The sequence below is a fragment of the Triturus cristatus genome, chromosome 3_2 (genome assembly GCF_964204655.1).
Source record: "Triturus cristatus chromosome 3_2, aTriCri1.1, whole genome shotgun sequence".
NCBI lineage: Eukaryota > Metazoa > Chordata > Amphibia > Caudata > Salamandridae > Triturus > Triturus cristatus.
Window position 1 is genome coordinate 853,892,128 of NC_140584.1, and position 14,512 is coordinate 853,906,639.

At 47.5% G+C, this 14,512-nt stretch overlaps 1 protein-coding gene across 3 annotated transcripts in view; it reads right to left on the reverse strand.

Moving 5' to 3' along the window:
• The window catches only part of RAB34 (RAB34, member RAS oncogene family), a 189,507-nt gene that overhangs the window by 105,192 nt on the left and 69,803 nt on the right, over window positions 1-14,512 (reverse strand). For all 3 annotated transcript variants that reach the window (XM_085649135.1, XM_085649133.1, XM_085649134.1), the window contains exons 5-6: window positions 1,526-1,627; window positions 917-981 (exon numbers count right to left, since the gene is read on the reverse strand). In XM_085649135.1, the coding sequence (XP_085505261.1) occupies window positions 917-981; window positions 1,526-1,627 (167 nt within the window). The remainder of the gene's footprint in view (window positions 1-916; window positions 982-1,525; window positions 1,628-14,512) is intronic.

Genomic DNA, 14,512 nt, shown 5'->3' on the forward strand with positions numbered 1-14,512 from the left:
AATTCCAACACAGTGCGCACATAGAGAAAAAATCCAGTGCAAAGGGCGAGGAGGGTAACACGACCCTTACAGGAAGGGCAACACCTACTCATCAACAAGGAAACAGAATAGCCCGTGTAGATGCTTGCAGCACAAATTAAGCACTGCCTCACCCCGGCGCTGAGACAGCTTCCGGGAACACACACAGCCGCCGCACTCAAGTACTTAACAGGTCTTTTAAAGACCATTCACTTGTTAATGAGGCTTTGATGTATTTCAACTCTTCTTAGCGCCCCTGCATCTCCACTCAATCAGAGTGGAGATGCAGGGGCGCTAAGAAGAGTTGAAATACAACAAAGCCTCGTTTACAAGTTAATGGTCTTTAAAAGAATCGCCCGGGCCCCAGAAGCTCCGCGCTGCTGCAACCGGCGATACAAAAAAAACCCACAGATATGATGTCTGCAAGGTCCGCGGGCCGCCAAGGAAGGCTTGCCGGGCCGCTGGCGGCCCGCGGGCCGTACTATGAGTACCCGTGAGCTAGACCCTTTCGAGCAAAACCCTTCCACATACATATTAGCAAAACAGAAGCGAAGATTATGTGTCTTATATAGCGCGTTCCCAAACTGATGCAAACAATTATAGGTAGATCTCTATTGAAGACCTATTAAGAGTGAAAGGCTGCCATGATTTTTAGGTCTGTGTAGGAACCAGCGAGGTCTTTCTCTCTATTACTGAAACCTTTTACAACTAAAACAGCATCATATTTCCATGGTGCTGGGATGGCAGATGCATTATTTCATCAGGCTCATGCGCGTTATGGTCTTTAACTCGGACCCCCTTTTTTTGTCCTAGAACAGATCATGGACGGCTAGAGCTCTGCTTACAATGCTCACATAATACAGCCTATCTTTCCATCAGGAGACTGCCCTGTCCATACCTTGCGCTCCTCTGTAGTACGTTGATGCGATGCACTTGAATCTCTCCTGACCTGCAGTGTCCCAGCTGGGGAGGAGAGAGAAGACGCAGTGGGTTAGCAATAAAAACCTGGGAGAGACTGCCACCCTATCTTCAAATCCTCTGCCCCATCCACTACATTCTTAACATTAATAATGACAATAGCAGCTCACTGTTCACGTATAGTGACTTCAAAGCACTTTAAGAACACCGGTTTAAGCAGCAAGTGCTACTACACAACGTTTTACACAGGCAGCCATTCTTTGGTCAGCAGAACATATCTTGTGTTGTTTTCTCACACACTCTTCATTTCCCCTCTCATTTCCTTTCTGCTCCATCACCAACTACCTCCTCCATCTGGCCTTTATGTCCACAGTTTCGGTCTCTCCTCCCTGATGGCTCTCTCCTCCCGAGGCAAAAACTTCTTCTGTACCTCAAATGTCCTGCCTTTTTTGTCAGTGGTTTACTCTTCAATCACTTCTCTGGCCTCATTCCCACTATTTTACCTCTTCCCCGGCCACCTTTATGTTCCTCACCTCTTTTTCTGCTCTGCCCATCTCTATCCCCCTCCCTGATTACATTTGATACTTACAGCTGCAGGCTAAATGGGACACCCATCACTTCAAATCGCTCCATCTCGAAGTCTACCCCGATAGTGGCTTTGTAGTTCTTGTCGAAGGTGTCTTTGCAAAACCTTTGGGGAAGGAGAGTAACTTTAATGAGCCTGGGGCTGTGATTGTTCCCTTGTGAACAGTATTCAAAGCTTTAGGTGCAGCAGTAAAGTGGGAACTATTTGTATTCTCACCAACTAGGAAACAAACGACAGAGTGGAAGGCGAAGAGGAGCTTGAGAGGCAGGAAGAATAGCTGAAAGATCAGAAGGATGCCGACCGGCCCACTTTACTAAGTCTGTGCATGGGTGCAAAGCAGCCCAAACAGAGGTATGGGCCTATATTAATCATGGGTTTGCATTGTCCATGTGTCAGGCAAGCGGGCACAAAGGCAACGCAAAACTTTGAATATTTAAAAAGCCACACAAGTCCACCTTGCATGGCCCTGTGTGGCTTGGTAAATGTGTTGTAACGCAAGGCATTGTAAGTCACTGCCTTGCGTTACACTGCCTAAGGGAGGCATTACATAGTTGACCGTGGGTGTTCCCATGCATCCACCCATGTATTTTAGTCTCATTCCTAGAATAACCATTAGCGGTAAACCTGGGAGTGCATTAAAATGTTACGCCTTCCCAGGGGAGGCATAACAAGGAGAAGGAATATGCTACTTACCAGTATGCATCTGTTCTTGGCATGTAGAGCTGCAGATCTGTACACTTTTGCATAGATCGTCATCTGGTGTTGGGCCGGGATGTTTGCAGTTTGTTTTTCTTCTTGGACAGTCTTTGGAAGTCACGAGTTCGGTGACTCCTCCTTCGGTCCGTACTGCGCATGGGCTTCGGCTCCATCCTCAGATTGTTTTTCGCCAGCAGGGAAATGATGGAGCGTAGTGATAACAGTAAGAAACCCATGTGTGTTGTATCTAAATAAGATAGACTGGAACGGATACAGGTAGCCGGGGAGGCGTGTACAGATCTGCAGCTCTACATGCCAAGAACAGATGCATACTGGTAAGTAGCATATTCCGTTCGAGGCATATGAGCTGCAGATTGTACACTTTTGCATAGATTATATAGCAGTACCCAGCCCTAGCGGCGGCCACCGGTATCCGTTGCAGCGGTTTGAAATAGTGTCTTTAGTACAGCCTGGCCCACACTAGCTTGTTGCTTGGAATGCACGTCTACACAGTAATGTTTTGTGAAGGTGTGCGGAGTTGACCATGTGGCTGCCTTGCAGATGTCATCTAAGGGTATGTTCCCTAGAAAAGCCATAGAAGCCCCTATCTTTCTTGTAGAGTGGGCTTTAGGTGGAACAGATAATGTTCTTTTTGCTTTGTGATAGCAAATTTGTATTTACTTAACAATCCACCTAGCTATCCCTGATTTAGAGATGGGGTTACCTTTATGCGGTGGAGAGAAGGAGACAAACAATTGTTTGGTCTTCCTGAAAGGTTGCGTTCTTTGTATGTAGTACAACAAAGCCCTTTTAACATCAAGTGTATGTAGAGCCCTTTCCGCAACAGATTGAGGTTGCGAGAAAAAAACCGGTAATTCCACCGATTGATTAAGATTAGGGCTCCCGGTTTTATGGTATTTATTTTTTTGCCATTTCCGTCTGTATTTATCCATATTTATTTTTCGGGCTTTTTTTCTGTATTTATCCACATTTATTTTTGCCACAAGCAAAAGACGACGCTACAGCTAGTATTTTTCCACATTTATTTAAATTGACAGTGCACACATGCGCTCAGTTGTTATTGGTCAACACTATACATTCATCTGAAAACTTTGCCATTTGTAAAATGTTCCAAATATGATTAAAAGTGCTATCACAAGCCATTTGTCTCAGAGCCTTGCAGTTTCTCTCATCGGCAGAGTGCCACATCCTCTCCCCCGCTGAACACCATACTGCCCCACTGAGAGAAACTCACACTGCTTTCAGCTGAAACCCAATTGTGCCTCACCAGCGCTAAAGCTGTCCCTGGCCATCACTATGAGGATTGATGTTTTGTGTGTGCAGAAGAGAACAAGCATTTTCAATGCAATAGGTCTCGCATTTACGCTAGTTTAAGCTATTGGCATTGTAAATGACAATGCCTTTTATTTATCTGTTTTAAAAACCAAAGCATAAATAAAAGGCATTGTCATTTACAATGCCAATAGCTTAAACTAGGGTAAATGCGAGACTTATTGCATTGAAGATGCTTGTTTATTACTCCTTTGTCTGCCCATAGCATGTTCCAGGGAGACTGGCAAGCTTCTTGTAACACTACTTGAATCGAAAATGTGGTGCGTCTTGGCTGTTACAAGTCTGTTGCTAAAGATTTGCCATGCCCTGTGACGTGAGAAGATGCACCGTTCCCCAGCGTGCTGTCAAGGGACAGGCTAGTACAGGACAGCATTGTGCCCTATGTCCGAAATGATTAATGCCACCCTGGAAAATGAATGAAGAGTCCATTTAAACTGCGTTCATGCTGCTGCAGGGGCTCCTGATGCAACAGCAGCGAGACCCCCCCAAGGATGTTGTGATGTAATGTGTAGAAAAATACGTTTTAAAAAAGATGCAATATAACTCTTATCATGTGGTGCAAGTAACAAAACAGTTCATCTGCTCCACTTTTGACCCACGTAGACAGTGCAATCAATGCTACGATTCTAAAGGGAAACAAGGCGCAGAGCCTATAAGGGATATAGGAACTACACTACACGCTGGTGCGTCATATTTAATATGGGGAAAAATGAAGTACGAGCGGCGCAAGGAGCTTGTAAATAAGCCCCAATCAGTGATCTCTGTTGAAGGCCTGGAGGCAGGCAGGACACAGCTCATGTTGGGTCATTAGACTCCTGCTTGGGTAGAACTTAACCCCCACTCTTTGTTCCTGTTTAAAAGATTCAAGCCTATTGGCTTGAATTCCAATTATACAAACGTGCAGAGCTGTGTTAAGTGTGATGATTCGGTTTTTGTTTAATACACGCGGGCACTGCAGGTTGACTCACACAGTGCACATCGCGCGTGACACGCTTTAGAAGCATTTTCGTTCAAGCGCGTGTACATACCAGAGTCGACCGGATCCAGTGTACTTCAGGATGCGGCCACCATTAAACTTTGCCCAAACCAATTACCAGACGCAGGAATTATCGAGCATAGACACAGCAGCACGAGCCTTTAGTGTGGGAATTGTTTATTTGTGTCTTAACAATATTAATGCTTTGTTGTTGTACTGTGGCTGCAGCTGACTGCAAAATCCGGATGTAACAGAGTGACAGTTTTCATGTTGTATCAGGTTAATAATCCACAAAGATCCATACGTATAGATGTCAGATGCTGCGTTAGCTAAGCTTTGTCCCCTATGGACATCACCACAGCCGGCACCTGCCACTCAGCAGGTTGTGCGGGCAATGCGGTACCAGTCATTATTATACCGCAGTCTGGCCTCATTCCTTCCTCTCCCTGGGCGGAATTCTTACAATGGACATCCGAATGGTTGGTGAAAGCGCGCATTGTGCTGAAATGACGCACTGGAAAAATCATTTGTAATTATTTAATGCATATGCACTCTGTGTTGTTTAATGAAACATTTAATTTCGCTTCATGCAGCCTGCCTGTTGGAATGCAACAAACATTTTAAGATATTATGAAAGTGTTTAAAAAACAAAATAGCACGGTGTGTGACGTACATAGTTAATTGTTAAAACGCATTTTTTTTCAAGTGATTTTCCACATACAGAACGTTGTGTAAACTTTAGAACAAAAACCTTCCCCAATATATTTTCATACATGGGTATTGTACAAAATAATTTATGTAACTACTGTACAGTGACGGTCAAGAGGGTAAGCCTACATCAGACTTTCTATAGTGTAGTACCGGGCATCATATTATTTACATTGCTAATCCGTGCACCTCACAAAACGAGTCCTAGTGCTGTAATCGTGCTCACAACATGGTGCAAGAGCCACAACTCACACAACAATGGTGTGAATAGAGGCTCCTAATCTGACTCTACCAGGGGCTCTGAAAGGGGTGAAATAACAACAAAGCCTCATTAACAAGTAAATGGTCTTTCAAAGACCTGTGAAGTACTCCGGTGCCGCTGGCAGCTCTGTGTTCGCCAGGGAAGCTGTCTCAGCCTGGGCGGACACCTCTTAACCCTCTAAGGAGGGGGAGACACCAGACGGCAGCACAGCAAAATGTACTAGTATTTTCCCGTTTTTATATATAAATACAGATAAAGGAAAGGAATATGCTACTTACCAGTATGCATCTGTTCTTGGCATGTAGAGCTGCAGAGTCACACACTGAGGATAAGATCGCCATCTGGTGTTGGGCTCGGATGATTGCAGGTTGTTGTTGTCTTCGGAGAAGTCTTTGGTCACGAGGTTGGTGACTCCTCCCCTGGACAACAGTGCGCATGGGCATCCACTCCATCGGCAGATTGTTTTTCGCCATGATGGGAAAAGATGGAGTATATAGAAAAGAAAGAAAGGATGTCCATGTGTAATGTCTAAGTAAGACGGATGCTGGAACAGATACAGGTCCCGGGGAGGCGGGCGGGCGTGTGTGACTCTGCAGCTCTACATGCCAAGAACAGATGCATACTGGTAAGTAGCATATTCCGTTCGAGGCATATGAGCTGCAGATCACACACTGAGGATAGATTATACAGCAGTGCTCCCCTTAGCGGTGGTCGCCTGTATCCGTTGCAGCAGTTTGAAATAAAGTTTTTAGGACAGCCTGGCCCACGGAGGCCTGTTGTTTGGCCTGCACGTCAACACAATAGTGTTTAGTGAAGGTATGCGTGGTAGACCATGTGGCTGCCTTGCAAATGTCTTCTAAGGGAATATTGCCTAAGAAGGCCATAGAAGCCCCTATTTTACGCGTGGAGTGCGCCCTAGGGGGAACTGTGAGTGTACGTTTAGCCTTGAGGTAGCATATTTGGATGCATTTAACTATCCACCTGGCTATCCCTGATTTGGAGATTGGGTTGCCTTTGTGTGGTGGCGCGAAAGCAACAAAGAGTTGTTTTGTCTTTCGAAAAGGTTTTGTTCTGTCGATGTAATAAAGCAATGCTCTTTTAACATCTAAGGTATGTAGGGCCCTTTCAGCTACCGAGTCTGGATTTGGGAAAAAGACCGGTAGTTCTACTGATTGGTTAAGGTGGAAAGGGGAAATCACTTTTGGAAGAAATTTAGGGTTTGTCCTAAGAACCACTTTGTTACGGTGTAGTTGTAAGAAAGGTTCTTCAAGTGTAAGGGCTTGTATTTCACTTACTCTGCGCAGGGAAGTGATTGCGATAAGGAAGGCTACCTTCCATGTTAGGAATTGCAATTCACATTTGTGCATAGGTTCAAATGGGGGGCCCATGAGTCTTGTTAGAACCACATTGAGATTCCACACTGGGGCAGGTGGCAATCTTGGGGGAAGAATCCTTTTGAGACCTTCCATAAACGCTTTGATGGCTGGTACCTTAAAAAGGGACAGGTGTTGCCTATTTTGCAAGTAGGCTGCCAAGGCTGCTAGGTGTAATCGTATAGAGGAATACGCTAGATTGCATCTTTGCAAGTGTAGTAGATAGCAAATGATGTTTTGGATGGAAGCATCCAATGGATGTATGTTATTATTAGCGCAGTAGATGGCAAATCGTTTCCATTTAGCGGCATAACACGCTCTAGTAGTAGGGCGTCTGGCTTCTTTTATGATATTCATACAGTCTGGAGGGAGATTGAGGTAACCGAACTCTAAGACCTCAGGAGCCAGATCGCTAGGTTCAGTGTTTGAGGATCTGGGTGTCTGATTTCTCCATGGTTCTGGGTTAACAGATCCGGGGAGAGGCGTAGCTTTTGATGTGGAACTAAAGATAGTTCCAGAAGTGTGGTGAACCACGGTTGACGTGCCCAAGTGGGAGCCACTAGTATTAGTGTTAGTGACTGTTGTTTCAGTTTGCGTACCACAAATGGAACTAGTGGGAGAGGCGGAAAGGCGTACGCAAATCTGCCTGACCAGTTCATCCATAGGGCATTGCCCTTCGACTGTGGGTGTGGAAACCTGGCGGCGAAGGTTGGGCATTTTGTGTTTTCGGGAGTGGCGAACAGGTCTATGTCTGGTTGTCCCCACTTTTGGAAGAAGGGGAGTAGAACCTTGGGGTGTAGTTCCCATTCGTGGATCTGTTGTGTGTGGCGACTTAGGAGGTCGGCCACTTGGTTGTGGATCCCTGGGAGATGTTCTGCTAACAGGTAGATGTTTTGGGGAATTGCCCATCTCCAGATTTGCTGTGCCAGTTGGGACAGTTGGAGAGAGTGTGTCCCTCCCTGTTTCTGTATATAATACATTGTCGTCATGTTGTCTGTGCGTATGAGGACAGTTTTGTTCTTTAGGTGAATTTGAAAGGATTTTAGTGCTAGGAACACTGCTAAGAGTTCCAGGTGGTTGATGTGGAGCAGTTTTTGTTGACTGGTCCATCTGCCCTGAGTGGTATGGTGAAGGAGGTGGGCTCCCCACCCCGTGAGAGATGCGTCTGTAGTTAGCACAACTTGTGGAAGAGGCTCTAAGAACGGTCTCCCTTTGGACAGGTTGATGGTGTTCCACCATTTCAGTGATCGAAGTGAGCGAGTGTCCACCAACACCAGATCGGTAAGTTGTCCGTGAGCTTGGTTCCACTGTTGTGCTAAGCACTCTTGTAAGGGACGCATTTGAAGTCGTGCGTGTGGGACTATGGAGATGCACGACGCCATCATGCCTAGGAGCTGCATGAACACTCTTGCTGGAAGAGATGGATGAGTTTGAAATTGAGAGATGAGATTTTGTATACTGGCTATCCTGGCTGTGCTGGGATAGGCAATGGCTTTGGATGTATCTATGGTTGCTCCTAGATACTGATGTAAGTGGGAAGGTTGTAGGTGGGATTTGGGGTAGTTGATAGTGAATCCCAAATCGTGGAGAGTTTGAATCGTGCGATGAGTGTGGAGAACGCATTTTTGGTATGTATTGGCTTTTATGAGCCAATCGTCCAGATAGGGGAAGACATGGATCTGTTGTCTTCTGAGATGCGCTGCCACGACTGCTAGGCACTTGGTGAACACTCTGGGTGCTGTTGTTACTCCGAATGGGAGAACTGTAAATTGATAGTGTTGCCCATCTACCACAAATCGTAGATATTTTCTGTGAGCGGGATGCATAGGGATGTGAAAGTATGCGTCCTTGAGGTCCAATGTGGCGAGGAAGTCTCCCTGTTGTAAAAGTGGGAGGACTTGTTGGAGAGTGGTCATGTGAAAATGATCCGAATGTATATACTGGTTTAGTAGTCTGAGATCCAGTATGGGCCTTAGTGTTTTGTCCTTTTTGGGAATGAGGAAGTATAGAGAATATACCCCTTTTCCCTGATGTTGAAGGGGGACTGGTTCTATCGCATGTTTTTGTAACAGGGATTGAACTTCTTGTTTGAGGAGAGAGAGATGATGCGAGGACATTGGACGTTGTTTGGGCGGTATGTTTGGGGGGGATTGTATGAGTTCGAGGCAGTAGCCAGACTGGATAATTTGTCTTACCCACCTGTCTGTGGTGATGGAAGTCCAGACAGGCAGGAATTGTTGGAGTCGCCCCCCGACCGGAGTGGAATGGTCTGGGGGGAGTGGTGGCAAGTCACTGTTTGGTGGCTGGTGAGGTGCGGGTGTTGTTGTTGTTGCCCCGTCCTCGACCTTTGTTATTGTTTCCCCTATAACCTCCCCGGAAGTAACCTCTGTTAGGGGATGTTTGTCCAGAATTTTTAAAGGTGGACGTGGTCTCAGTTGATGTGTTTTTGGAGCCTCCTCTATAAAAGGAGCGACGAAAGGAACCCCGGTTTTGATGAGACTGCAGTGCTCCCATAGACTTGGCAGTTTCATTATCCTTTTTCATTTTTTCTAATGCAGTATCCACTGCAGGGCCAAATAGCTGCTCTTGGTTGAAAGGTTGAGCTAAAATTGCGGTTTGAACCTCCGGTTTAAAACCGGAAATACGGAGCCAGGCATGTCGTCTGAGTAAGACGCCAGTATTGACCGCTCTAGAAGCAGTGTCTGCTGCATCTAAGGCGCATTTAATGGAGGCATTAGATATTAATTTGCCTTCTTGGATGAGGTCAGAGGCCTGGGACTTAAAAGGTTCAGGCAGATGTTGCATAAGGTCCTCAAGTTGGTCATAATGCGCTCTATCATACCTGGCTAACAGGGCCTGGGTATTCGCAATACGCCAATGGTTAGCCGCCTGCGCGGCGACCCGTTTGCCCGAGGCTTCTAAAAGCTTAGACTCCTTGTCTGGGGGAGGCGTTTCTCCAGTTGTCTGTGAGTTAGCGCGCTTCCTGGCATTTGATACGACTAGGGAGTCTAAAGGGAGCTGGGCCTTAATGTATGCAGGGTCTTGCGGGGCTGGTCGGTACTTCTTTTCGATGCGTGGGTTGAGAACCCTAGCTCGAACAGGGTCTTTAAAGACTTCAGTAGCATGCTTTATGACCCCTTTGATCATGGGCAGTATGTGAACAGTCTTTTGTGACTGCTCAAAGGTATCAAGGAGGAAGTCCTCTTCAATGGCGTCTGTGTGCATAGTAACGCCGTGGAATGTTGCTGCCCTATTTATAAGTTGGCCGTACCCTAGGTGGTCATCAGGAGGGGAGGGCTTGGAAGGGTAGGTAGTGGGGTCAGGCATGTCAGGTATAGGATAAGACCAGTCATCCATGGGTGCTGGGTCTGGGAACGTAAAAGGGTCGTTTGGGTCAACAGGATCATCAAATAAATCAGGGTCCGCCCCTCCCCCTAAGTCATCATTATCATCCTGTGGAGGAGGTGAATGATAGGGAGATGGTAAAGGTAAAGGTAAAGGTAAAGGAGAATCAGGAGGAGGAGGGGGGGACGGGTTAGGAGGTAAAACAGGAGAGGAAGGACGAAGTGGTGAAGTAGCACAGTCCTTTTTCCGTATGGGAGCTGGGGGAGGTGTAGTGTCCAGCTTCCGCTTTTTATATGGGATGGCAGTCACATGTCCCGTTTTAGGATTGATATAGATCCGCTTCTGAGTAGGATCTGGTCGAAAAAGATCATCTGGCTCCGAAGGTGGTGTCTGTGACGTCCGCTTCGGGTCTTTATGAGCTTGTTTCGGCGGGGACGCAGTTTTCGGCTCCGATGATTTTTTCGGTGTCGACTGATTTTTCGGTGTCGACTGATTTTTCGGTGTCGACTGATTTTTCGGTGTCGACTGATTTTTCGGTGTCGACTGATTTTTCGGTGCCGACTGATGTTTCGGTGCCGACTGAGGTTTCGGTGCCGACTGAGGTTTCGGTGCCGACTGAGGTTTCGGTGCCGACGGACTTTCAGGCATCGATGTTGAAGAACGTTTCGGTGCCGGTGGAGACTTCGGTGCCGAGGAACGTTTCTGTGCCGAAGGAGATTTCGGTCTTGGAGCCTGTTTCGGTGCCGACAATGGGTGTTTGGGTGCCGAGGGTGTTAAAGGCACAATTAGGTGAGGTTTGCTCGAGCCCGAGCCACCCACAGGCTTAGTTGTCTTCGGAGCCGGGCCCGAGGGCGGGGCTTCTGAAGAGGATTTCCGGTCGCGACTGGGCCCAACTGGCGGAGTCTTGACCAATGCTTTTTTGGATGGGGCAGGGGCAGGGGGGGTGGTACTCACACGCTGCCCTGGAGTGATGAGGTCATCGGAATCGTCGGCTTCGGACACGATCTCGAGATCTTCGGTGTCGTCTTCGGGAACATCTTGAGCAAAGATGTCCTCCGGTTCTGGAGCTGGTTTGGCCATAATATGGCGTCGAGCTCTTCGGTCCCGGAGGGTCTTCTTCGAACGGAAAGCGGAACAAGCTGGACAGGTGGACTCGTTGTGTTCCGGCGACAGGCAGAGGTTGCAAACCTCGTGGTGGTCACTGTGGGGGAACTTCGCTCCACACTGGGGGCATTTTTTGAAGGGTGTCCTGTCCATCAGCCGCTTCCGGAACCGGTCCGAGTTGATGTCGACGTCGATGAAATGAAGATTAAAGAGTTAAATTGATTGCTGGAAGTTTTCTGCTGGAGCGGAAAAAAGTTCATCCGAACCCAATGGCGGAAAAAAACAATCTGCCGATGGAGTGGATGCCCATGCGCACTGTTGTCCAGGGGAGGAGTCACCAACCTCGTGACCAAAGACTTCTCCGAAGACAACAACAACCTGCAATCATCCGAGCCCAACACCAGATGGCGATCTTATCCTCAGTGTGTGATCTGCAGCTCATATGCCTCGAACACTTGTTTTCCGTCTGTATTTATATGTAAAAATCCGTAAAGACGGAAAACCGGGAGCGCTAATTAAGATGGAAGGGGGAAATGACCGTGGGCAGAAATTTTGGGTTTGTACGAAGTATCACCTTGCTGTGATGTATCTGCAAAAAGGGTTCTTGTATAGTGAACGCTTGTATTTCACTAACCCTTCTAAGGGAAGTGATAGCAATGAGGAAAGCTGTTTTCCAGGTGAGGAACTGTAGCTCACATTTATGCATTGGTTCGAAAGGCGGACCCATTAGCCGTGTAAGAACTACGTTTAGATTCCATACAGGGGAAGGTGGTGCCCTGGGTGGAATTACTCGTTTTAGGCCTTCCATAAAGGCTTTAATAGCGGGCACTCTGAACAGTGATAAATGCTGTCTGTTTTGTAGGTAAGCAGCAATTGCTGCGAGGTGTAGACGTATGGATGAATATGCCAGGTTACACCTTTGAAGATGGAGCAGATAGCATATGATGTGCTGTATGGATGCATCTAAAGGGTTGATTGTATTGTTACGGCAGTAAACAACAAATCTCTTCCAATTTGCGGCATAGCATGCTCGAGTGGTAGGACGTCTGGCTTCCTTGATAATGTTCATGCAATCAGGGGGAAGGTTAAGGTATCCAAATTCTAAGATTTCAGGAGCCAGATCGCAAGGTTGAGCTGAGCTGGGTCCGGGTGCCTGATTTCTCCATGGGTCTGTGTTAGGAGGTATGGGGACAGGTGCAGTTTTTGATGTGGTACTACCGATAGCTGTAGCAGTGTGGTGTACCACGGCTGCCTGGCCCATGTTGGAGCTACCAGAATGAGTGTGAGGGAGTGCTGCTGTAGCTTCCTTACCACTAACGGAATTAGCGGGAGAGGTGGAAAGGCATATGCAAATTTGCCTGACCAGTTCATCCATATCGCATTGCCTTTGGACAATGGGTGTGGGTATCTGGCGGCGAAGCTTGGGCATTTTTTGTTTTCATGGGTGGCGAAGAGGTCTATGTGAGGATGCCCCCACTTGTGGAAGAATGGGCGAAGAATTTGTGGATGCAGTTCCCATTCGTGCATTTGCTGCGTTTGTCTGCTGAGCAGATCTGCCATGGTGTTTTGTATGCCTGGGACGTGCTGTGCCAGGAGAAAGATTTTTTGTGGAATTGCCCATCTCCATATGCTCTGTGCTAAGCGGGAGAGCTGGGGCGAGTGTGTCCCCCCCTGTTTTTGAATATAATACATCGCAGTCATATTGTCTGTGCGAATGAGGACTGCTTTGGCTGAAATTTGTTTCTGAAAGGATTTCAGGGCTAGAAAGATCGCCAATAACTCCAGATGGTTGATGTGGAGTACTTTTTGCTGTGGCGTCCATAGACCTTGCACTGTGAGGTGTAGAAGGTGCGCTCCCCAGCCGGAGAGCGATGCGTCCGTCGTTAGAATCACCTGAGGAACCGGGTCCAGGAACGGCCGCCCTTTGGAAAGGTTTGTGGTGTTCCACCACTGCAGAGAGTGATGGGTGCGGCCGTCCACCAACACCAGATCCGTCAGCTGTCCCTGGGCCTGGTTCCACTGCCGTGCTAGGCACTCTTGGAGTGGACGCATGTGGAGTCTTGCATGGGGCACTATGAAGATGCAAGATGCCATCATCCCTATTAGCTTCATAAACACTTGTGCTGGGAGAGAGTGTTGAATAGTGAACGTTTGGCGCAAGGCTTGTAGGCTTGCGATTCTGGCTGAATTGGGATAGGCTATAGCCTTGGAGGTGTCTATAGTGGCCCCGAGATATTGCTTTGTGTGAGATGGTATGAGGTGGGACTTTTGATGGTTCACCGTGAAGCCTAGCCGGTGGAGCAGCTGGATGGTGCTGTTTGTATGTTGCACACATTGGCCGTAGGACGCGGCTTTTATGAGCCAGTCGCCCAAGTAAGGGAAGACGTGAATGTGTTGCCTTCTGAGGTGAGCTGCTACTACTGCTAGGCATTTGGTAAACACCCGTGGTGCGGTTGTGACCCCGAAGGGGAGAACCTTGAATTGGTAATGCTGACCGTCCACCACAAACCTGAGGTACTTCCTGTGAGAAGGGTGTATTGGAATATGAAAGTATGCGTCTTTCAAGTCCAGTGTAGTGAGAAAGTCTCCCTGACACAGGAGAGGGAGAACTTGTTGGAGGGTGACCATATGGAAATGGTCCGAATGTATGTATGCAATTAGAGGCCGGAGGTCTAGAATGGGCCGTAGGGTCTCGTCTCTCTTTGGGATTAGAAAATACAGAGAGTAGACCCCTAGATTTTGCTGATTGACGGGGACCTGCTCTATAGCCTGTTTTTGGAGGAGGGAGATTACCTCCTGTTTGAGCAGTATGGTGTGTTCTTGTGACATTGTACGGTGCCTGGGTGGAATATTGGGTGGGGTAGATGTTAGTTCGAGACAGTAGCCTGACTGAACAATTTGTATCACCCATTTGTCTGATGTTATGGTCTCCCAGGTCTGAAGAAAATGTTGTAGCCTGCCCCCGACTGGAGTGGAATGGTCTGGGGGAAGCGGGGGAAAGTCATTGGGCGGGTGGTGTGGCAGAACGGGTGTTGTTGGTTTTGCCCCTGCCTTTATTATTGTTTCCCCTATAACCACCTCTCTGATAGCCCTTTGAGAAGGTATTCTGAGGAGGGGACTTGTAGGAAGTAGAGGCGTTATTGGCAGAGTAACCTCTGCCTGTGCCCCGAAAG